The 24,684-nt window shown below is 34.9% G+C and overlaps 2 protein-coding genes across 7 annotated transcripts; one reads left to right on the plus strand and one right to left on the minus strand.

Moving 5' to 3' along the window:
* Positions 1-31: 31 nt before the first annotated feature.
* LOC143214403 (uncharacterized) lies at positions 32-6,159 on the plus strand. 3 transcript variants are annotated; one of them, XM_076435444.1, is made up of 3 exons: positions 32-190; positions 1,124-2,297; positions 2,382-6,159. In XM_076435444.1, the coding sequence occupies exons 1-3, from the start codon at positions 38-40 to the stop codon at positions 4,616-4,618; spliced, it is 3,564 nt and encodes a 1,187-aa protein (XP_076291559.1). In that variant the 5' UTR covers positions 32-37; the 3' UTR covers positions 4,619-6,159. The 3 variants fall into 3 exon arrangements, with proteins under 3 accessions (XP_076291559.1, XP_076291566.1, XP_076291551.1); XM_076435451.1 differs by having other exon boundaries at positions 2,385-6,159; XM_076435436.1 differs by having other exon boundaries at positions 1,124-6,159.
* On the minus strand, positions 6,108-23,558 carry LOC143214449 (aquaporin AQPAn.G). Of its 4 annotated transcripts, none has more exons than XM_076435553.1 (5): positions 23,379-23,558; positions 9,924-10,181; positions 8,582-8,866; positions 7,387-7,584; positions 6,108-6,569 (listed from the first exon to the last, which is right to left on the minus strand). In XM_076435553.1, exons 2-5 carry the CDS (start codon positions 10,179-10,181, stop codon positions 6,534-6,536), a joined length of 777 nt encoding a protein of 258 aa, XP_076291668.1. In that variant the 5' UTR covers positions 23,379-23,558; the 3' UTR covers positions 6,108-6,533. The 4 variants fall into 4 exon arrangements, with proteins under 4 accessions (XP_076291668.1, XP_076291658.1, XP_076291677.1 ...); XM_076435543.1 differs by having other exon boundaries at positions 6,108-6,572; positions 23,379-23,557; XM_076435562.1 differs by having other exon boundaries at positions 6,108-6,428; positions 7,348-7,584; positions 23,379-23,557.
* Positions 23,559-24,684: the final 1,126 nt, after the last annotated feature.

Consider the following 24,684-nt stretch of genomic DNA (forward strand, 5'->3'; position numbering starts at 1 on the left):
CTTCGTGGGTGTCTGTACGGACGGTAGGCAGAAAAACATGGAGAACAGACCGGCGGCACTCCGCTCCAGACGAGTATGTCGATTCTGCCTGACAGAATCGGAACCGCTAAGCTACATTTATGAAAGAGATCATAGTAAGCCATTTCAAGTGCCGCTTACCCTGCAGATCATGTCGTGTGTCGCCATCGAGGTAATTATTTTCTTTAGAGAAGGCATCGACCGCCAGAGATCCGTTCTCTCCACCTTTCATTCCATATTTTTCAGATATACATATTTTTGTGTATTCCTCCATATGTTTTTTATTTCTAACGTTAACGGTACTCCGCTCTCCCAGCTTCTTTTTATTATCGATACTTTTTATCATATTATATGCGTACTGTGCCAATGTACTGCAAACAGCTTGGATAACGCAGCTATCTTCTTTACCGGCTGAGCTATTTTCAACTAAATTTTCGCACATCTAGGATATGTTAAACAAATTGTGTTAAAATGTATACAATTGAATTTTGAATATGCATTGCCGTTTTAATGCGCTTTGACGAGTTAGATAATGTATCGGGAGTCCATATTTTCGACCGTAACGATGGTAAAACATGACGATGTTCGGTTTATTTTGAAATTATAATTTATTTTATCGACAATTGCTTATTTATAAATTTATCGATTTGTTCCCGTTGGCGGGAAAACGACCAATTTTCTCGCATGCTATATGTGGGACACGTTATCTGGAGTAGTCGAGTTTAGTTTGTGGAAAATTGTTGTAGATGAGATTTTTTTAGCTGAATTTAGCAATTATCTGTATCGATGTCACACCCTGAATGATAATTTACCGACTTTCAATTTTCAGAGACTGTATAACGTTTGATTTTTCTCTAATTGTGTTGCAGTGTTGTATACTTGAACATTTGGAATCTTGGATATGATATAACATATCCAACTAAAATCTATTATCAAACTGAGTAAAATATCATTTAAGGATGTTTTGCGTAACTTTATGCGAAGACCGTATAAGTTTTATTTGTTTGTTTTTTAAACAGACAATGTTTCCACCTTGAAATTGAAACAGCGATTCCAGGAACGATTCATTAGAACTTTATTAATATTTTCATATATTGTGTTTAAGGTTTATGCAGCGGATGGAATGCCACAAATGATCTGCAGTATGTGTCGTTGGAATCTAGATCGTTCTTACAAATTTAAACTTCAATGTAAGAAAGCAGATGAGGCGCTAAGAGCTTATCCGTTGTCTGGTGTCTTGCCAAGACCATTTCCACCAATACCTAATGATCCTCCTGAAGTGAACAACAAACGACCATTAGAACAGAGATCTTCAAATGATGGTGCAAAGAAACCTCGTGTTGACAATGGTGATAGAGAAAGACGAGAAACACGAGATAGAGAAAGGGATAGAGAAAGAGAACGAGAAAGAGACAAGGATCGCGATAGAGAAAGAGAAAGGGACAGAGATAGAGAAAGAGAGAGGGACAGGCAAGCAGAAAAACAAAGAGAAAAAGAAGATCCACATGATTTTTATGGGGAAGAACAGGATGCTGGTAGCGAGGGAGATCAAGATACGCATAGTGCTAAAGAAGAACTTAAACTAGAACCAGGTGAGATTAGGGTGCATGCGTGTGATCAATGCGATCGTACTTTCCCTCTACGCCAAGCACTTTCTCTTCACATACAGACTGCCCACAGAGAACGCAACTACAAGTGCACAGAATGTGATCGTATGTTTTTCTCTAAATATGATCTAGCGAAACACATGAGTACGCATTCAGATGAAAAACCTTTCTCTTGCCCGATCTGTAATAAACAGTTTTCAAGAGCGAATTTGTTACAGCGTCATGAAAAAGTTCACAGAGATGAATTGCGATACGGTTGTCAACATTGCGATCGCGAATTCTTTACAACTGAGGAATTAGAGAAACACGAGGATTCTGTGCATAAAAAGGAAAAACCTTTCCAGTGCAATATTTGCAACAAACGTTTCACCTACAAACAGGGGTTGGAACGACACGAGGTGCTTCACAATGAAGATAAAACATTCGTTTGTGAGTACTGTAAGGAAGCATTCCGTACAAGTACTAAATTAGCTCGTCATTTAACAAGTCATGCAGGGCACAGACCATATTTGTGCAAGCTTTGTCCTCGTTCATTCCTTTTATCTCATCATTTAACTAGACACATGCGTACCCATTCTGTAGAAAAACGTCACGTCTGCGAAGACTGTGGCAAAGCATTCAAACGCAAGGAGAGCTTAGAAGTACATCAGCTAACGCACACAAAACGCACAGGTATGGGATTAACTTGCGATGTCTGCCAGGAATCTTGCAGAAATAGGGCAGATTATGTCACTCATATTAAACAACATATTGAAGCAGGTGAAAAAATGGGACCAGATGGATTGCAGCCAGATAATAAAACTAAAATTGAACTAGACACCGACGAAGATGAAGAGGAAGAGCAATACTCGGATGGTGATGACGATTATGAACCGCCAGCATACATCGTGAAGAAGCTTCCAAAACCAAGTAAAGCCAATAGATCGGAAAGCGAGGAGGACCGTGAGAGAGAAGAGAAGGATGAAAATCAAAAAGAACGGGTAGTATATGTGAGACGTAAAGATGGAAACATGATTAAAAAGACAATTAAAACACTAATGCCTATTCAACGTAGAGAAGTACAGGATACGAAGATTAAACAAAGTCCGAATAGCAGTCAATCTCAACCAGTTGCAAAGACTCCACAGCCTAAACCGAACGAGGAGCCTGTAAAGACTACTCGTGTGGATGAAACAGAAGCGCAAGTTCAGAAAATAGTTGCATCTGTATTCAAAGAGCATAAAATTCCTTTGAAACATCAAAATGCTGGTCAAGAACAAGGTAAAGAATCGCCTACATCTACAAATCAATCGAAATCACAACCAGGGCAGAGTACTTCGCCAACTGTGGTTTCTGTGAAAGAGGAAAAGCTGGAAACTCCTACTCCGATTAGTAGTACACCAAAAGCTGTTAGTACCATTAAAGTTATAAAAAGAATCGTAGTGAGGAAACCCGGTGGAACCACCGAAACTACTACAACTCCAGTTACAACAAAAGAAGGAGAGGTACCAGGGACCACGTCCGAGTTGACCAGTTCAGGTCACAAGGTTACGAAACGTGTAATCGTTCGTAGAATTATTCGACAAGGAGACACTACAAGGGAAGTTATCATGAATCCCGATGGTACGATAATAGATCCAGCAGAATTAGCGAAACTACCTACTGGTAACGTTGTCAAAAGAGTTGTAGTGAAAAAGCCGCTCGATAAGCATTCGGGTCTGATCCAAACAGTTTTACAAGCAACCACTGAACCACGACAACAACCGACTCCGGTAAAAAGTACCGAGACTGTAGTCAGCGAATCTCCAAAATTCGAGTTGAAAACATCTCAGCCTACAGTAAGTGCACCGTCACCAGCACCAAAGACGACGGTAGCACCTGTTCAAAAGCCCGCATTAACAGGGGGCGATCAGGAAACTAAAGAAAAATTAGAACAGTTGGAAAAGAGAGTGGAACAGCAACGCCTGAAGATCGAAGAGTTAGAAGCGCGTAAACAACAAGAATTCGAGCCCATAGAGGAATTATCACCAGAGCGTCAGGACGAATCCGAAGATGAACAACAATTGCCACTGAAAAGAGTATTTGTGAAGAAAAAGCAAAGTATGTACGACGAAGAGCAAGAGTATAATGACAATGACGTAACAACCACGACTCCTATAACAACAACATCCGTAACAACAACGCCTGCGACAATACCAAAAGAGGAAACAACACCAGCTGCACCAGAAAAAGAAAAGGTTGCTCCAGTCGAAGTGAAACCAGTCGAGGTAAAACCAATCGAGGTGAAACCAGTCGAGGTGAAACCAGTTGAGGTGAAACCAGTTGAAACTGTACAGAAGGAACCCACCACAGTTGCACCAAAACCAACTATTACAACTGTAGCAATTAGAAGAGAAGGTAAACAGCCATTGATAACTAGTTCTAAAGTTTACGGAAACAAGAAAATTATCCTTGTTAAGTCGGACGAACCGTCTGAAGTGGAAGAGATGAGTCGAGAACTGTGTAGTATACTGGATTCAACTGACTCCGTAGTGAAGATGCAAGAAACAGTTTTAAGTAATCTCAGCCAAATGCCGACTGTCCCAGACGTTGTCACGAAAACCACTGATAAACCGAAACCTGGTCCCTCCAACGAGAACGACGAAACGCTAAAAGAGGAGATAGTCGAAGAACACCCCGAAGAGGAGGAGATGAATATTAAATTAGAATTCTCTGGTGGAATGGAAATAGAAGAGGATTTGCCATCGGAATCCGATGCTAAGATGGAAACTGTAACAGAAGAACCAATTATAATAGAACAACCCGAACAAAATACGACTTTAACTTTGGTAGAACAGGAACTTTCAGAGTCTACAGATATTTTCGGAACGTCGGACAACGTGTTAGAAGTCCAAAAGGGTGAGCTAGAAGAGTCTGTGATAGAACTTGATCACGAGACTCACACAATATCTTTACACGATACGAACGACAGCCAAGACAGTCTTGAAGACAAACTTCAACAAATGGAAGGCTGAATTTGTTGGATATTATTGTTGAACACTTGCGGATGTTGCTTTCGATTAAGAAATATTGGGTTAAGCTATAACAAGCTTGGACTTGGTCAAGAGTTTTGCAAATTCGGAACTTGATCTCGATGCATTTTTAACGAACATACATAGGTAAACACTTCAAACGTTTTGCCATTAGACCCCTTAAGTAAACATGTGAGTTTAAGGTAATTCATGTCTTATTACCACGCTGTATCTAAACTTCTGTATTTATCTTTTATTTTCCCCGTGTGACAGTTGTAGAGTCGCGTCTACATGTTAATTACTAATAACACCAATGAGATACGAAACAAGAAGGTAGTGCCTATTAATAATCCACGTTTCTGCATAAGAACAACAGAAAAGCTATTATTTAAAAAATAAGGAGATAATCGATAACTTTCACAGCTGCTGCAAAGAAATCTGTTTTTTATATTGTTACGTCGCGACGACGTAGAAATATCGAGGATACAATTAAAGGGACATATGTAAATTTAGGCACTCGTTTTAGATATCTCACTTACAGTCTGGTAAACATGTATTGATATATTGGACGTAAAGATGTTGTATATATATATATCGGAGTTTTACGTTTTACTGTGCTTCGAACGTTTTTCAATTACAGACAACGTCTCTTGTTCAAAGCAATGGCCCAATTTGATTTTTTTTTATTATTCACAATTAACTCCATTATTGGGAACACACAAGGTACTTTAAGGAATGAAACTTAATGTAACGCTATGAATATGTGTACGAGGTTAATGTGAAGACGGTACATAGATTATTCGATATTCTATTAACATTTGAAATTATGTATCAAATACAGACAATGGTGTGTACATGTAACATCAAGTGTTGCTTATTTATCAGAACAACCTCTTCCGCACATCAAGCATTGTACAAATGATTTGCCACTGGTACTTTTCATATTGAACATTTACATTTTATTTCACCCGACAGGATGTGTAGCATACATTCGTAATATATTATTCTTTATTCTTTTATTTTATATAATATTATTATAATATTATATAAACGCGATAGCATATGTGATAATATTATTTCCGTCGTACTTTGGATGTACAATTATATAAAAATAATATGTATCGTATGAATTTATAAATACAAGAGATGCAAAACTTCGGTATCGAATGGTTATATCAGCAATTCATCAAGGATATACAAAACACATTAAATGCTATTAGATTAGCAAGCTGCCGCAATCGGAAGTTACATAATTCATGTTACATTTTTATCGCATAAACAGTAGTATCGTAAACCGATTTTTGCAATTTTAACTTACACGTAGAATACATAGACGTATACCGATAAATGAAGCAATACAATTTTTTTAATATAATATACAACTGTTGGGATGAATTTTTAGTTACATTACAATGTAAACGTCTGACTGGATGATTTTTGATTCGTTGTATGTGTCACACAATTTTACTTCGACGATTGATCTTTGGCCTTCTGTATCTTTTGAATCATCAAATAAACCATAATATTTATAATACAACACATAGTCTCAAACCCTTCATAAATAGTACATATACTTTTTATTTAATGTAGGTGAAATTAGTGTATAAAATTGTATGAAATACGTATAAAATTATTTTCCGCTTATCAAAAACTTTACTAGTCTTCTCTTTCTAAGATCTTCAATTTCATAGACATAATACGTATTTATAATTCTAATGCAAGTGATGATTCGACAGTATTTCAAACAGGATGATGGGGAACGCCAGGCAGTTTATGCGGGGTTGACGTCCTTCTTATTGGTAAGGCTCTCCAGCTGCAAAAATAACACTTCACATATTTACGATCATTCGTATATTCGTTAAATGTATTTTAAAAAATTGCATTCCCGTCTTCGAATCTTTCTTTGTATCTTCATTTCTTAAAGTCCACCCCGTCCGCTGTCTATGTACTCGAACTGCTGTGGGAGAGAGACGAGTGACAACTTAAAAAAAAAAGATTCTACTATTTGTATTTTTGAATGCATAGAAAACATAGAAAGATTCTACAACGAGAATATATAAACATTTTCGATTCCAATGTTCGCATAATATTATTGCACTTTTATATTAACCCTTAGCACTCGCGAGTAGTGACAGAGTCACCACTAAAAATTGCTGTACCATTATTCAAAATACTGTTTACATTATTAACCCATTCCACTCCTTTATCGAGTGTAATTCGATATCAGAGGAAGAAAAATGTAAATAACACGGGTTTTACTTTATTTAATCGTCTTACTTTTTAGTTAAAAACAAATATAAATTATAACAAAGTTTGAGAGCTATATTTAATATAATTAGTGAACAAAATTGTTTAAAGTGAGTAGCAGTCAAGGAACTGACCTTTGAAGTAAATTTCAAATATATAAAACACTTAAAATAGTATAGGAATGAGTTGTTGACAACAAAATTGAAAAATAGTTCTGAGTGCAAAGGGTTAAAGAATGAACATCCGTCTCTTTGTTTATTTATTTTCGGAGAGAGAAAGACGGTGAATCTTATTCTTAACCAAATTCTACTGAATAATGATCCAATAAAGTATATTGTTATTTTTATTTATTTTGGAACATGGACATTTACGAACGTCTGCGACCTTCATATATTAAAATCAATGCACGCTTAATAAATCACTGCAATAATTGGCTTTAGGAGTTCATTGAAATCAGAAATGGTATTAACAACTGATGGAAGTACAAGCAACAAGTTCCATTGTCTTCTTCTTCACTGCCGTACCTCCTTCTCCCCCCTCGCCACAGATGCATAACCTTCCGGTTCCTTTGCAGGACCAATTGCATGTGCATACACTAATCCACCCGCCATTCCACCCAAAATCGGACCGATCCAATACAGCCAGTGATTATCGAATGCATTCATTACAACGGCGCTGCCGAATGATCGTGCTGGATTCATCCCTGCGCCAGTTCTTGGCACCTGTTGAAACGAAAAAGTTAGCTAAACTAAAATAGAGAGAGAATTTTATCAATAAGATAAAATAATAATAAACACATTACAATAATTTTCGATTCAGTAAAATACAAAACTGTAAAAACATTCAACAAATTTAAGAGCACTATTACTTTGCTTTTAGATTGTAAAAATTATTTTTTAAAAAGTACGTTTTAATTTAAACTCTGTTTATTATAATTGACTTCAAAATTTTTGATTTTGTATAAAAATACGCGGTTTAATAATAATTGTTCTTTACGAAGAAGCTTAGTGTCTCTAACAAAGCCTTCATATCATTTTGCAGTTTCTTCTTATTTTTGTACAATAGTAATAATTAAAGAAGCGTCTAAAAAAATATTTAGAGTACGAAATTGGTATTTGTAATCTACAAATAAATATTTTAAAATATTATTTCTCGTGTCTTTTGAATATTTCTCGAAATCTCTTTTGTATTATATTCACTTGTGGAAATTATTTGGATCAAAATTGTGCTATTTATAATTTGCAAATCAGTAGTTTTCTAATTTTTCAAGTTTTTTCACGTTTCCATTCATCAATCTTTCGCGTAGACTGTGGCTAGTTATACTTGACATTAACATTTTATTTAATAAAACTCTCGTTTCTTCAATTGATAAATATAAATTATGAATAAAATAGTATTTATTCATTACTAAAGACGTTTTAAAATCCTCAAAAAATACAAAACAGAAAATTCCATCCCAAATATGGTAGAGTAATCTCGTACATGTTTGAAAATGAAAATATAGCAATGTATTGTTTAATTTAATGAACTGTCTCGCGTAAGGTCTATAAATGGGTTCGGGGAGCTCCCACTTAAGCTGACCTTACCAACATATGTCGTCTACGAAAGGTTAATCAAACTATGGTGCTAAGTGCAATCTATCAAACTATACAAGATAATGCAACGCAATAATGGTTAATAGTATAATAAATATCAAATGGAGCTGAATATGTATATTACACCAACGAGATGACCGACGCTGACTGCGAGTCCAATCACGAGAGGTGCTATTCCCTGGCTATGAGGCTTAGCTGCGTCGCATGCACCACACACGACGAGAACCAATATGAACGCCAGGAAAAATTCTATTCCGAAACCTTGAACAGGTGTAACACCATCGGAAAGGCTTACTACACCCAGAGAGTCTTCCATTGATTCGGGGGACAGTGCTCTAATTGTACCAGAGCCTGCAATTGCACCTACAACTTGGGCCAAGACGTATAATAATCCTCTGATTATAGGTATCTAAAACAGAAATAAATATTTTTGAGGCACATTATACAGTAAACACTTTTTATGTGCGCGAAGGCGTTTCGGAGATTTCAAGGTCATTTTTACTTCTTTAAATGGAAAAACTCAATTTTTTGTATCGTGAATCGACATAGTTTGTCCTTGATCTAATAGTTATCCAGATATTATCTGTAGGGTTATATGTGGGCAACCTACATACTGGTAGTGGAGGAATTGTAAGGCGATAGCAGGGAAGAAGTTGCGGTAATTATTTGGAAAGTACCACTGTCCTCCGATTTTGATGAAATTTAAATATGTTATATTTATATATATATATATTGCATTTAAAAATGAGTTATTTATTTCATACTTATTTAATATTGTTTGTCGATTGAATTAGTAGAATTGAATTGTAGCTTTCTAATTTTGTTGATTTTGGTAATAAGAACAGAATATTGCTATTTCTTTCTATCATACAATTTTTAAATTTTACGAACAAATATCTCGACAAATCTGAAATAATAAAAATTTATAATAACGAAAGAAAAATAAAATATGTCTATTATGTGTCATATTGATTTGTATATGATGAAGGGTAGGTTCTCTTTAAACACTATTCATGACTGAACAACATTAGAAGACTGTAACAAGCTAAAAGCAAATTATAAAGCAAGTGTAAGCTAGGATACGAGCGATTATTACACTTTTATGATGTAGAGTGTAGACACCGTAAACTCTGTATGTATTGTAGTACAAGAAAAATCAATCTAACTGTACGTTTAAAAGTAGTGCATACACAATGATTATAACAGTTCATACTTCATTTTTTATTGTTGCAGCACAATTATTACGTTACAGCGATTTTAATCATATCTGTAGACTCAGTAATGTTCAGTACGATATACTATTATGTAACTTTTACTAACATTCAACAAAAATTAATCTAATGATAATTTTCTTAATGGGTGAAATTTATTTGCAAAAGGGTGACATTGATTTACAAAATTGAATGAGATTGATACGCCTGTCTTAGATCAAGGCTCTACTTCAACGTTCAAGTGAAGTTTCTGACCTTGCCAATAACCATCAAACCAAACGTCACCGCAGGATTGATATGGCCACCCGAAACGTGTCCTATTCCTTGAATCGCGGCAGCCACGGTCAGGCCAAAGGTTAGACTGATGGCGACGACGTTTTTGGTGATGATAGAACCGCAGCCGAAGAAGTTTAGAAGCATCGTTCCGAGAAATTCGGCGACCAGTGCCCGACAAAGATTAGCCTTCGATTCGGCGAATTCGTTTGTGCCCAGAGTCGTTTTCAAGGTGTCCATCTGCAAAATAACATAGTCAATTCATCAACCTCGGGCAGCCAAGTAAAGATGTCAGTTCGTTGTGTAACCATGCTGTATAATTAATGGTGGGATGCAGCACGTTATAAACTGTATCGAAATCTAACGACTATGTGCCTCAAACGTTATATAAGCATGATCGAAATGTAAAGCAATTGATCTTACTTTAATTATATTTAGACTGAGAACGTGTATACGTCATGACACACGCAATTCCGCGAGACATATGCGCGTATACATACATGGGTGTCCCAAAATTCTTTCTACAGCCGGAAATGGGAGGTTCCTGACGTCATTTGAAGCGACATTTTCCACAGCAAAAATTGAATTAAAAACTCAATTATTCAGCCGTAAATCCATTTGCTGCTTCGAAATGTGTATCACTGGGTCACTCGATGACGAACTGCTCAAATGTCTTCAGGTATACGACAGTACCGAAAGCTAAGGGACGTACGGCCAGGTCGACGAACTGCACAGCTGGTGGTATTTAGACCAGTTGTGTTTTTGATAGTGATTAAAGTAATCACTAGACTGCGGATCTTTATGCAAAATGAAAGTTGGCTGCTGCTATTACAAGGGACAGGAGCCAAACAAATATTTGATTCTTACTCTGTAATCATTTTAACAAGTTGAAAATAATACATTGGTGTTTTTAGATTATTTTAATCTCTCAAAATGCACCTACTCATTTTTGCTACAAATGCATGAAATCCGCTATCTAGTGATCGCATTACCTGATTGTTGTGGTTTGTACAGCATTACAAGGGATATGGCAATTATTATTAGTGCATAACTATGTGTTGATAAATGTGAACAGTGATCGTGAGTGTGGAATAATTTCGAGGCATCTGTGTGAAATAAACATACGAATTATTTATCGATTCGATAGTGCAAGTGAAATTCTGGATCGACGACTTGACCGCGCATCCCTTAGACCTTAGTATACCAACTAGGCAACTTATATACACAACGTTATTATATACGCAACGTATATACCACCAGCTGTGCAGTTCGTCGACCTGGCCGTACGTCCCTTATTAGCTTTCGGTACTGCCGTATACCTGAAGACATCTGTCCAGTTCGTCACCGAGTGACCCAGTGACACACATTTCGAAGCAGCAAATGGATTTACAGCTGAATAAGTGAGTTTTTAATTAAATTTGTGCTGAGGAAAATGTTGCTTCAAATGACGTCAGGAACCTCCCATTTCCGGCTGTTGAAAGAATTTTGGGACACCCGTATACACTGCGGAGCATAACTATAGCGCCATTAACATTTTTAACATTTTCGGCCTGTAAGAAAATAATTCGAGAAAAGCCAATTATATGGTGTAAAAGATGATTGTAAATCATGGATTGTAGATGAAATTCATTAAAGTTGTATATATCCTTGAGGAAGTGAAACCCAAAACTTTTTAAGACTTAAAAAGAAAAATATATGGAATCTCCGGCAAAATAATCTGCAATTAAAAAAGAATAAGTTCCGCAATTTTAAAAATCGCATTTTTCGCTAATGTTCATTGATCAAAGATAATGAAACCACACTTCTCAATTTTTTCAAAACCGTTTGTTTTACGAAAAAAAAATAATAGGACAAAAAAGACGCAGCCTGTCTAGTTCTACAGGTTTTATCGAACGTATATATATTTCGATGCGGTAAATAGTTTAGAAGATATTTAAGAAAAACGATTTTATGAGCATTTAATTAATAATATTTATGTTTAAGTGCCATGAGGCACGTTTTCCCGTTATACGGGAAATATTGCAATATGGTCGAAATCTCGAAGAAAAGTAAAAATTGTTTTGTACAACTTTTTTGTACAGGCAATGAAAATCGTTGAATTCCAAGAGTTTATGTTAGAACGTTTAAGAATGTTTGTTAAGACAATTGAACTAAGGAGGACAGTACTGATTGGCATCCTGTGTACTTATTGAACTTGATCCCACCACTAGATATAATAAAGAGAACGGTGACCGTTTGCAACAGTACGTGTTTAACCATAAAAAGCAATGTCTACTTTTTCACATGGTGCCTGGCGTCGTCTACAACTCCCATTTACTGGTTAATAGTCCTTGAGTCACGCTTGGCAAAGGAAAGGATTCCGAAGGGCAGGTCATACTTTTTGTGCAACGTGATAAAAAGCATCAATAATCTCGTTGATATGGAAAATATGTTAGAATTCATTCAATGAAGATAGAGCTCAGCATCATCGACTAAGAAATTAATTCACACTGAGCAGATTGCCAATTCAAAATAAAAATTGTCCAAGTTTATTGTAGGAAACAATGGTTCAATAAAAATGTATTTATTATTTTAATAAATGTAATAATATTCTTAAATTCCTCTAATGTTTTTACAATTTTGTCTGCCAATACAAAATAAACATTACATTTACCAAAATAACAAATACATTTTCATCCAATCTTTGCTTCCTACAATAAACTTGGGAAATGTTTATCTTGTTAAGTCAAATCTTAATAAATTTTGTGTTTCATCTATTCGTTTTGTTTGTCTGATTTCTCAGTGAATTATCATCGAACTATAGGACACTTGAAAAGCATGTTTTGGAAAACTAAATTCAATTGCAAGTACGTTTTGAAACACATGTGTTTGAAACGGTTACGAATCTGTTTACAAACACGCTCTTTTATACGTATACATATTTGCTTTGTAATAGCAGTTACATAAAACATAATGTAACGATTATTAATGCTACAAGAGTGGAAAAGTTACAGACAAAACTAGTTACTATCCGAACACTGAGTACTATCATAACGTTCATGCAAATTTTAATAAAAATATATAAAAACCCGAGGTCATCGTTTCTCATCGGTGCTCCCATATCTCATTAGTTATCATTAGTTCCCATATCCAAACATTTCTCGCGCGCGAGCTACGTATAATAATAGTGACGTGCATCAAGAGCCCCATTCTGTATATTATTTAAAAAATGGCTAAACATTTGGATAGACACATTCTTGTTATTTTTATAAAGTAATGTCAAATAGTCACTTCTAGTGCTTCGTAAACCTTGTTAAAAATGTTGCTCTGCATAGGTTTAGCTTATGAAAATTATAAAATAAAGAATGAAACTTGCGGTCAGTACAAATAATTTTGATATTGAACAAAGATACGCGCGCAGCCTACCGATAAGAATCGAATAAGATGTGGTTCAAGGGTCGAGCGTTTTGATAATATAATTAATCTCTCCTATCGTTTAACAACGGATCCGCCAGTTCGCACCATAGATTTAGATCGAGGACGCGTGCACGTTCAATGTTCACGCACCGTTAACAAATTACGTGCGTCGGAGAAACGAAACGTTACGTTAACGAGCGACACATCCAGGTTGCATTACGCATGTAGATCGTCACATCCTCGACAACTACGACAGCCGGTCCCGATCGTCTCGAATTACTTAATCATTCCTGCCGGAATGTACGAGTAGCTAATCGTCACCCACGCCGTTGCATTTAACGTCTTTCATACTGGACGCGAACATCTTCGCGCGGATCTAGGTCGGTCATCCTCCGTTCTTCCTTAATTTTTGTCATATTTTCACCGATGACGTCTCCTAAAGCTGTACCCACCTAGGTACATGCAACCGTTGCCACACATTGTTCACAGTAGAACGTATAATAATATTGGGTTGTCAAGAAAGTAATTTCGGTATTTTCAGGTGAAATAGAATCCAATTTTTTTATCCAAGCAATGAACTTTAACGAATAAGATATTTTCCTTTTTATTCGATGATCTTTTACCAAAAATAATAAATAAGAAAATATTTTAATGATTAAAGCTCATCGTTTGAATAAAGAAATTCGATTTTATTTCACGTTTATTTCATGTTATTCCACGTGTTTAGTGTAATTTGAATTAGAAAAGTTCCGCAAATATAAGTTGGCGAAAGTCCCATAAAAAAATAATGAAAAATTGTTATTTCTCCGAAACGGATAGACTATTAAAAATAATTTTTTTGCATAATGCATTGTCATCCAGTTCTGAACCATGTAACCGATTTCAAGTCTCTAGCTCAGCAGGAAGTTAGTTTAAAATCAATTGCAAAATTTACTACCGAACAGACAGACAGACAAACAAACAAGAAAGCGAGCTAATAAAAACGTGGTAAAATAAAAAGGTTCTGTAATTGGATTAATAGTGGTTCACACTGATACACTTGAGCCCGTATCGGATTGCGCGACATGTTTACACTTTACACTGCTCGGCGACCGAGGCATCTCGAGCTTCTCGAACTGACTAATGTAAGATCTTGTTAAATCAAGACTTTACTGTACTATTAAATTTTTGAAAATTTTTGCGGTTGCATTTATCAAAAAATTGGCTAGGATAATAACTTAAGAATATTGTAACGTTGTTTTGATTGCAAGATTTTTATTTTGCATAAAGATCCGCAGTCTAATCATGACAAAATGTCACTCGAACTGCAAGTTAAATAATTGATTTATGGACAGAAGTAAATTTATTGGCAAGATCGGGACAAGAAATATGCGAGCTATGTTGGTCTCGCAGAGAAGAACGCTTCAGGAGAGTTAATAATGGATTTAATTCGGATGAGATCATCCGTTCCCACGATGAAAGACGATTATATACCATTGTCGCATTACGGAATTTTTACATTCTGACACGCTTCATGTGCGCAATAGTATTGTCGATTGCCTTATTCCTTATTGACATCGTTTCGTTCATGAATTTATATCAGCATTCAGACGCTGTCGTTTATGTATGTACATTCTTTCCATGACATTGCACAATTATTTAAAAATTCTTCAGTATATCAATGTTGAATGATTCGACACGTTCTATTTAAATTACGTCAACTTTGTCATTATTATATTCTTTAATAACTATTTATATACATTGACTCTTACTTGACAATATTGTATTTCATGTTGAAAAATTATTGTTCTTTTTCAAACATTTACTTAAAAATGCACGGTTTTAAGAATTTCTAATATCTAAATTGATAAATATAGATTTAAAAAAATTTTTCTATATTCAGATAATGTTCCGAAAAAAATTCTGAGTAACAGAAAATAAAAAATTTTATGATTGAATACAATAACAGATTATGCCAATTGGGCTCAAAATTATATCAACTTGTTTCCATGTTCCGTGTTCATTGTGTTCATGTAAGCTTTGCTGCAGGATGCAAAATATTAATAAGTATCTGTATGCAAAATAAAAATTTTCTAAGTCGGTTCTAACGAATAAACTTGAAATAGAAATATATTTTTAAAAAATGTTTTCAATAAGACGGGAATAACCTAACAGTGTTCTCGAATTTTTCTATCTTCACAGTTTCGTACTTTCTGTATTCATTTTCGCCATAAAATTCGTCGTTCTATAATTGTTAAGTAATACATACGGAAAAGAAAATTGAATATTTTTTATCTTTATCATTAAATGAAGTAAATGTACGTTGCATACAGAAAACGTAACGTAATTTTTTTACGTTATATGCAGATATTTTTATGCAAGCTAATTGATGTATTTAAAAAAAAAAACTAACTCAATCGAAATGTCAAATGAGGATGACAGTGAGCAAAACTCTACATTAAAAAATTACGATTACGGCGTAATGAAGTTAAAATAACAATCGTAATCGTGATTCTGCCCGTGTGGCATGTCCACAGGTGGTCCACAGGACGAGAAAATCGATTATACTTACCGATCGATATAATCGAACGCACGGTAATCTAAAGATGTTGCTCATGGACCATGGAAAATAGGGATGCGTCTGGTGACAGTGTTACGTGTTGTCATATTATTATATTCTTGTAATATTAGTAGTGTTAACAGTGAAGTGTTGGTATAATACCATAGTGTTAACCCTCGATGGTGATTATTATATATTTTGTACGGACCCACGTACACACACCATAACTAAAAAATAAATAATAATAAAAGAGGTGTAACCTCTACTACTGTACGTTTAAGCAGTACAATACGTTTAATTATCGAAATAAAATGATAGATTTTATAAGAATTACTTCAAGTAGTGCAATGATCAAATAGATTTTACTTCTAATCCAGTTAAACTGCACAGTGAAATCTAAATTGGTCAAGTATGATCTCTGAAAATAAATTAACGTGGAATGACTAGATCCTTTCTGACGAGACATCTGGTAGGTGGATTACGCAAATGGGTATCATCAATGATGTCGTCTAAAGCTCGGTGTAGCGCAGCACGGGGGTGTGCGATTTTTGCGATGATATCATATCTTGAAATTACTTTTTCTGTGTGTGCAGTGTAATCCGATTTCACGGTTTACGTTCTCGAAATTTACTGTTTCGACGGCAGACTCGGTGTTTTTAAACACTCAGTCAACGAGTCCAGCTATTTCGCGCTGCTTTGAACGAAACAAAAGTTATCTTGGCATTGTGTACATCGGTGAAGACTTTATAGCTGCCTGCGAACATCCAGACGAAAAAAAAGCAATCGGCGGTTCGTGCGTCGTTCAAATTTGAATTTTGAGTTATTTACCTCGAAATTTATTCTCTAATTCAGTTGCTAAAAAATTGTACTTTTAGCATTGTACAGGGACGTTATTTTTAAAGTTCCTGTCGAACGCCACAAGTAATTTATAATTTTTTAGCTATTGGTTGGAGGACTTTATTTTCCAGTCCAATGCTAAAATCAAAAGCATATAGGCTCGTTCTATACAATTTCTTTTCTATAACATATTTCTATTATGTACATATATATAGAATAATACATAATAATATGTAAAAATACTGTGATCGGACGCATCCTTGTTTGTCATGCGCGACACCTTCTAGGTTATAGTGCGCTCGATGATAATCGTTTTTCGTTTTACTCGGATTTACGCGGATTCTTAGAAGCTAATCGGAAAAACAATACTGAACTGTGAAATTTGTTTGATTACCATGGCGGGAGCTTCGTCGGTATATATTTGACAGGAGCGAAGATAAATGATTGCTTGTGTACAGCGTAGGCATTCGCAGCTATTTACGAGTGATAAGTAGACTGCGGATGTTTATGCAATTTTCAATTTTTATAGACAAATTTTAAGAAAATGGCATGACACAAAATCTTATTTTCAATGGAAACCACCGATGTAGATCTAAAACAAATAAAAATCTTACTAAATTCTATCTAATTTTATATTCTAGCATTTTTTGTAAATTTTCATAGACCATAAATGCATAAAGATTCGCAGTCCAGTGATAAATTTTCCATGAACATAGTTGGTTTTTCGCTTTACGCGGGAAGCGTAATTAACCCCGTAAGTCGAAGTCCTACTGTAAATTGCTAAGATAATTGAAATATAATATTACCAACAATAGTAAATGTATAAGTGCTTTGATTCTACCGAAAGAAACATTCTAAAAATTAATATAATATAGAACTGTGTATGTATTTAGACACCGTGATACCCACATTTGAATATGTAGTACTAGAATTAGAGCAAAAAGGATCTTTAAAAGTTTCTGGTCAAAATGCTTGAAGTTTGCATCATCTCACCAAAGGTATCGGTAGCCATATGATATTTTCCTCTTCCGGATTCCCAGAACCCTACACGATGTATTATACTTGTTATATAATAGATTCAACGTGATCTTGTGAAGCTGTCATTTTTCGCAGAATTTTACCGCCATCTACATAATCGTTTTTCCTATCGAATTTTTTAGGCTATGACTCGATTTCCGGTTGAAAGAAAAGGCGCGAACCGGATACAGACTCCATGACTATTCTAGTCTACGTGTGCGCGTTCTACTAAGCTTCGATGAATCGGCAGTAAAAGCCGGCCGATTTCACATTAATCATTCGTTGTGTCTTCTGCAATTTATCGTCGTGCACCCATCGTGTACGACACTCGTTATCCCTATATGGTGCAGTACAGGTGCGCGATATCTCTCCTTATCTTTCCTCATCTCGGTCTGTTTTACCTTCGTTTTTATAGACGTGGATAGAGTGTTATTTAATTCTTTTCTAAGCTTCACTTGTTGCTGTAATGTAAAAGCCGAGGTACGAGAGGCCCGTTTCAAATTCATTCATCTCGGAATAATTAATTACTCGAGACTCACTAATATCGGTAACGATGAAATAAAATAAACGTTGTATGTTCAGGATAGTTTATACATATGTACACTTAACCCTTCGCATTCCTTTGTCGATTGTGACTCGACATCAGAGAAAGAAAAATGTAAATAAAACGGGTTCTTATACGTATTTGGTTCTTCCTTTAATTATTTAATTGTTTTATTTTTGAGTTAAAAACAAATGTAAGTTCCACAAACATGAATTACAACAAAGTTTGAGAGCTATATTTAAAATAAGAGCAGTCACGGAACTGGCCTTTGAAGTAAATGTTAAATAAAATACTTAGTAGAGGGAATTGTTGCCAACGAAATTGACAACTAATTCGGAGTGCAAAGTGTTAACATTTCTTCTGCAATCTATTAAGTAAACGAAATTTGATTATTAGGTTATATGAGGTGTGAGACGTTATTGTTATGATTAGAGTGCGTACCTTTATGCAAAGTAAAAAGTTTCAGTATTAATTGGAAGAAACAAGAGAGCTAAAATATATTTCTTCCATTAATAATAACTATACAGGGTGTCTCTAAAATGTTGTACTTGAAAGGGATAATTCCTCAGCTTTTTTGAAGTAACTGTTTCTTTTGCGAAAATGTTCTCCGCCATAGGTCTCGCCGAGTGTGGTGTCGGCATTGACCGAGCCGGAATTCATCCGCAGTAGCCGCGTGCTCTGATTGGTCCGCGTTTATCATTGATAACTCCTTAACGAAGCAGTGGAGAACATTTTCGTAAAGGGAAAGTTACTTCAAATGACGTCAGGAATCACCCTTCGCAGGAAGCACAATGTTTTTAGGACATTCTGTAAAATACCAATATTCTTAAATTCTTTTAACCCTTGGCACTCGGTGGTGACTCAGAGTCCTCACTAAAAATGATTATAGCATTATTCAAAATAATGTTTAAGATTATTAAATATAAAATGAAAATGTTCGACTTAAAATAGTTTCGAGTGCAAAGGGTTTTATTTTACTCATTGTCAGTCTAGTTAAAATAAATTTTATCTTTCCTATTCTGATATTATTGAATAAGTCATTTTGATTTTGTGTAACTTCTATGGACACTGGGGTGGCACTCAACGTGTTAAATAAATTTTATGCATTCATTATAGCGGATTTGTAAACTCTGAAGTGTGATACAACATTTTTTGTACATTTCTACTGAATTAATACCTAATCCATAAAGGCGGTGAAAGCTAAGTCACGTACAAAATTTGAATAACCTGTTCTCTGTTTTGAACAGTGCCCTATAATCGTCCTTCAACAGCAATTGCACAATTGTGTCAGATTTCTATATCTCGATAAAACACAAATATTGAATAACTTTGTGCAACGTACTTGTTATCTACGATGTTATATGTATACAGTATGCACAGCTAATATTGAAATCATAATCATGTGTATTATTTTCAGTATTGCAATGTGCAATTTTATGTATAAAATATTTTTCCCTGGATATTATATTTGTAGATCAATCATCTTTTTAATTGGAATATTAAATAATACCTGGAGAAAATTATTATTTCGTTTGAAATTTCTTTTCAAAGTAAATCAAAAAAAAGTCAGCTTGCCGTGGTAAATTCAAAGTAAATTCAATACAGTTATTAATTTTTTATAAATTTGGAAATGAAATTAGTAAGATTATATGGTTAAAACAATGTTATACCAATAATTATGCATTGGTCATTTCTAATTTCGATTTAGGCGGTATTATTACTAATATTATATCAATAATTTAGATTGTCTTTTGAAAAATCGGATAGAACGTTTTCTTTTCTCATGCTGCTAAAATTGAGAACTCGGTTCTCACCATGAAAATGGTTTTTCTGTCATGTTACCTTAAGAAAATGGTTACACTGTAACTTTCAACTTTCTGCAGCATCACAAATCTCAACGGTAGTTGAAGGCCTTCGTGACTCAAGCAACAGTTACACACACATACATATCGATATAATAAAAAGAATGCTTCTACAACTAGAAAAGGAATGGGAATAAAAACCACTTTTCCATTTCTCTTAACCATTTTAGGACTTGGCATTAATTTTACATTAAGTTTCTCTAGTTCTCATTTTCAGAAGACCCCATAAAATTGATGCAGCAGATAAAAAGTCCATCTTTCACATAAGTGAAAAATGTGTAACAAAATAAAACTACAAATTAAAAACAAAATCGATTCTAAAAGTTCTAAAAATGGACATGAAAATAGCTGAAAACGTGACAGTGTAAAAATACAAGATATTATTTACCGTCAAATACCATCAGTCTTATAATTCGTTATGTTATTTCCGTTCTAATAACAGATGTTTCAATTCAATAACTATTTCAGTGTAATAACAGATGTTAAGAGCTGTTTTTGGAACTGTTCCAACCCCCAGTTAATATCTTCTACATATGTTTATTAGTCTTGTCTTCAATTCGATACGGCTTTTAGAGGATGTAAAATATGCAATTCATGTTCGCTAATGATTGACATCAGTAGAAACTGAGAGGAAATTTTACAAAAAGGATCATCTTTTCAAATTTTATGTTTGTCATATTGTTCTTTACTCTTCATTTCTCTGCCTACAGCTAATTTATACAGGGCGTCCCAAAACTGTTGTATTTTCTTGAAAAGGATAATTCCTAAGGTCATTTGAAATAACTTTTTCCTTTACGAAAATGTTCTCCGCGGCCTCCTTAAGGAGTTATTAACGAAAAACACGGACCAATCAGAGCGTGGCTAGCAGACGGATTCCGGCTGAGTGACAGATCCCGCTGAGCGTGGCGTTGTCATTGGCCGAGCCGGAATCCGTCCGCATGCTCTGATTGGTCCCTGTTTTTCGTTAATAACTCTTTAACGGAATCATGGAGAACATTTTCGTAAAGGAAAAAGTTATTTCGAATGGTCTCTGGAATCACCCCTATCAAGGAAGTATGCATAAAGATCCACAATGCAGAAACATAATAGTTACTAAATTACGGATTTCATGCACATACAATAAAAAAATAAACAGGTGAATTAGAAAACGGTGGACATCAGAAAAATTTAAGAATATTTTTATTGTTATTCGAATGTGGGTCGAAAAAGTATAAAAAAACATGAATAAGTAAAATACAAAACAAATTAATTTTTTCTTATGATTTCCCAATTTTGTATTTCACGAAAAATTCATTTTTTATTTAGTTTCTGTTTGTTATAATTTTTTACTTAAAAGATTTGTATTCTGCATAAAGTTCTGCAGTCTAATTTGAGAAAGAATTTTCCATCAACATTTGTATTACTATCTTGTGTTACCTTCTTTTTCATGGAAGGTTTGGCGTCTAAAAACTGTTAAATTTTATTTTTAACAGAGGTCCAGGCATTTGCTCCCCTCCAAATTGTACACGGCGCATCGTAACGACATCTCAGAAACATGAAATTTCCCGACGCGCTGCTCCCGGTCCGACCGGTAATCCAGCCGTTCTACTTTTCAGGAGAGGTAATAAAGGCTCATTCTACTGTCACATCGCGAACTTGTCATCGAACTCACGTGTTGCAATTTTTGGAAGAGTTCGCGGGAAACGATAGCTACTGTTTACTTAACCCATTTGTCTTGCATGACACTATTCTGAGAGCCCGCGATACCGGTTCGCAGCCAACAATTTCTAATTGCAATCGTCCTTCCGTTCCACGTTCAAGTGAATGACAATTAGTAATTTTTGAACGGGATTTCCATCCTGGTTGTGTACTTTTCGACTAATTGCCACGATGTGTACACAACACGCACGCGGAAGGCGTACAAAGTGTACGTTGTATAATCGTACGCCTTTCCAATTATCATTAGCAAACTGGCGGGTCCAAATAGGGCAAAAATTATTTTTAAACGGTGGTGTGCAAAGGCGCCCACACGTAAATGGGATCACATAAATATCTTTGGCATTGATGGCGTACGATGCAACCGTTAAATACTGGAGGTGTGCGAGATCTCGAACATGTCGGATCGGGTAGAGAATTTTTTTCGGGCTCGGACTGGTCCCGAATATGTTTTGGATCTCCAAACTATCAAGATTCCCGAAAATTTCTGGAACTCGAATTACTTTTCGAGTGAAGTCCTACCCGACCCGACCCGTCTCTATTAAATACTTTTTAAATCATTTCTATGTACAGGTTGATCCCATTCGACTGGTTTATTTTTTACAATTTTACGGTTATTAATTATACTGGCTTGATCATTTTATTCAGTTCAATGATGGTAACATTTTCAATAAATATTAAGATCGAGTAAAGACGGTGAAAGATGGCTGAGCAATTCCATTCGAGTCAATAATTTTATGGTTATAAATTACATCGACTTGATCACATGGTTTTCTTATTTATTTAGTTCAGTGCTAATATTATTTTCAAGAAAAAGTATTAAAATCGAAAAAAAATCATTGAAAAGTTGGTGGAATGCATCATGTTCAGTTTAATCAAGTGGAAGTTACTTTGAAACATTGAAATTCATTAGAAGATTTATTGGCCAAGTGAATAAATAGAACAGGTGACTATGAACAAATGGTTCGTAAACTAACACGCGTACTGGAAATAGTAGGAAAAATTATAATTAACTAGTTTACATTTTTGTACTGCGTATCGCTTCACGAAAATAATATAAAAAGCATTGTTTGATCAATTATACATAGTTTCCATTGTTGTTAACTATCCTTTCCCAAGGAATGGAGAGATTACAACTTTATAATTTCTCTGTGAAACAATCAGCATTTTTGAAGACGGTAAAATTATAGTTATAAGACTTCATGCATTTATGACAATGATGATTATATAAAGTACAAGTCTGTCGAGACATTAGAAACGTTAAATCGAATTATAGTAACATTTTATTTTGCATAAAGATAAATTAATAACTAATATTTATTGAATCCCGTTTAGCTGGTTAATCCTACGCAGAATTGCCACCGAGCAACACGATACCGACCTATTGATGGTATCACGAGTTATTGATAAACATGGGTTGCATTCGCCATTGATAAATATTGTCCGAGAGCAAACATTGTTGAGCCGTGCGGCGCGGCGTTGGAAACCCGAGTCGAATGAAGTCGTAGAAAAGAGTTCGATAAACTCTGAAAAATAACGTGACTGACCTTGATGATTGATTAAGGGTAGCCCAGGGTAGTGAAGCTTTTTCAGTGAAGTTTGACGAATTTTCTGAACACTGGGCCTGATGGGACTTCTGCTGTAGCAACTGCGAGAGAGGCGAACGCTCCGTAAGAGTCACCGAGCAACAACTGTCGAGACTCAGAGCATAGAAAACAGCTGGTCTCACACATAGGGATCTAACTGCGTCTGGTACTCTGCTAGCTGGTATCAGAGTAGGGATATCACGGTTAAAGCGAACGACGATCTCCAGGTAACAGCATTGTCTCGAATCTGCAGTCGGACGAACCACACGTTGCTCTTCTTGTCGATAGAAGCTCGCCTCTGATCGCGACACTTGCGAATTTTATTCCCCGCGTCTTCTGTAGTCTAATCCTGATCAAAGCGTTGCGATGGTCAGTAACTGTTAATTATCTATTGGGACAGTTTGGAACGCGGTACACACCCCCAGAATTTAAGTGTCTGTCATTGTATGGGGTTGGAACGGAAGCTTGTAGCGAATTTAAATTAAAATTCAAAGATAATAATGATTTATTCATAGATTTACTCAGTAACATGTTTTTCATTCTGTTCTATTACATTTTTCCATTTTTGAGGTAACTTGTCATATTATTGAATAATCCTATGAGTAAATATCTTAATTTTTACTTACTCTTGAACAGTCTATATCAGTATTTTTTATTTTTTGATCATGATTGCTTGATACTGTTCTATTTTTTATTTTCAAAAGAATATTTTCAGCTAGAGGAAGTACAATTATTATTTCATAACTATGTTTGTTTATTTTTTTTTTATTTCTAATTACAACGTTACCAAATATAATATAGATAAAATTTATTCCACATGCTTTATATATAAATTTTGATTCTTCGGTATATAATAATTTTATTAGAAGTAGAAGAAAGTCCATCATTTTTTTTTTGTAATGTTCCCATTAACACTTTCTTCAACAAAGTGGATTTTCAATGTTGGAAATGCAAAGATTTCTTCCGAGTAAATATTTATAAGCGTATGTATGTAATTGATGGTTTCCCTTTCAGTTTACAAACTATAAATGATACATTAAAAGAATTTCGAATATATAAAAGATAACAAATTTTGTTTATTCATCAATGTCGGATTTTATGGACTCAGTTTTAATTCATTAATTAATATGTTTTACAGTATTATCGCATAGCATGAGGACAAATGTAGGAATGACCACAGGCTGGAGGAATGTTAAATAAAAGAATAAAAAATAGAACAGACACTGTAAATTTTTCAGGACGTTTATTCAAATTTGTAGAACACTAT

Source organism: Lasioglossum baleicum, chromosome 1, assembly GCF_051020765.1.
Source record: "Lasioglossum baleicum chromosome 1, iyLasBale1, whole genome shotgun sequence".
NCBI classification, from domain to species: domain Eukaryota; kingdom Metazoa; phylum Arthropoda; class Insecta; order Hymenoptera; family Halictidae; genus Lasioglossum; species Lasioglossum baleicum.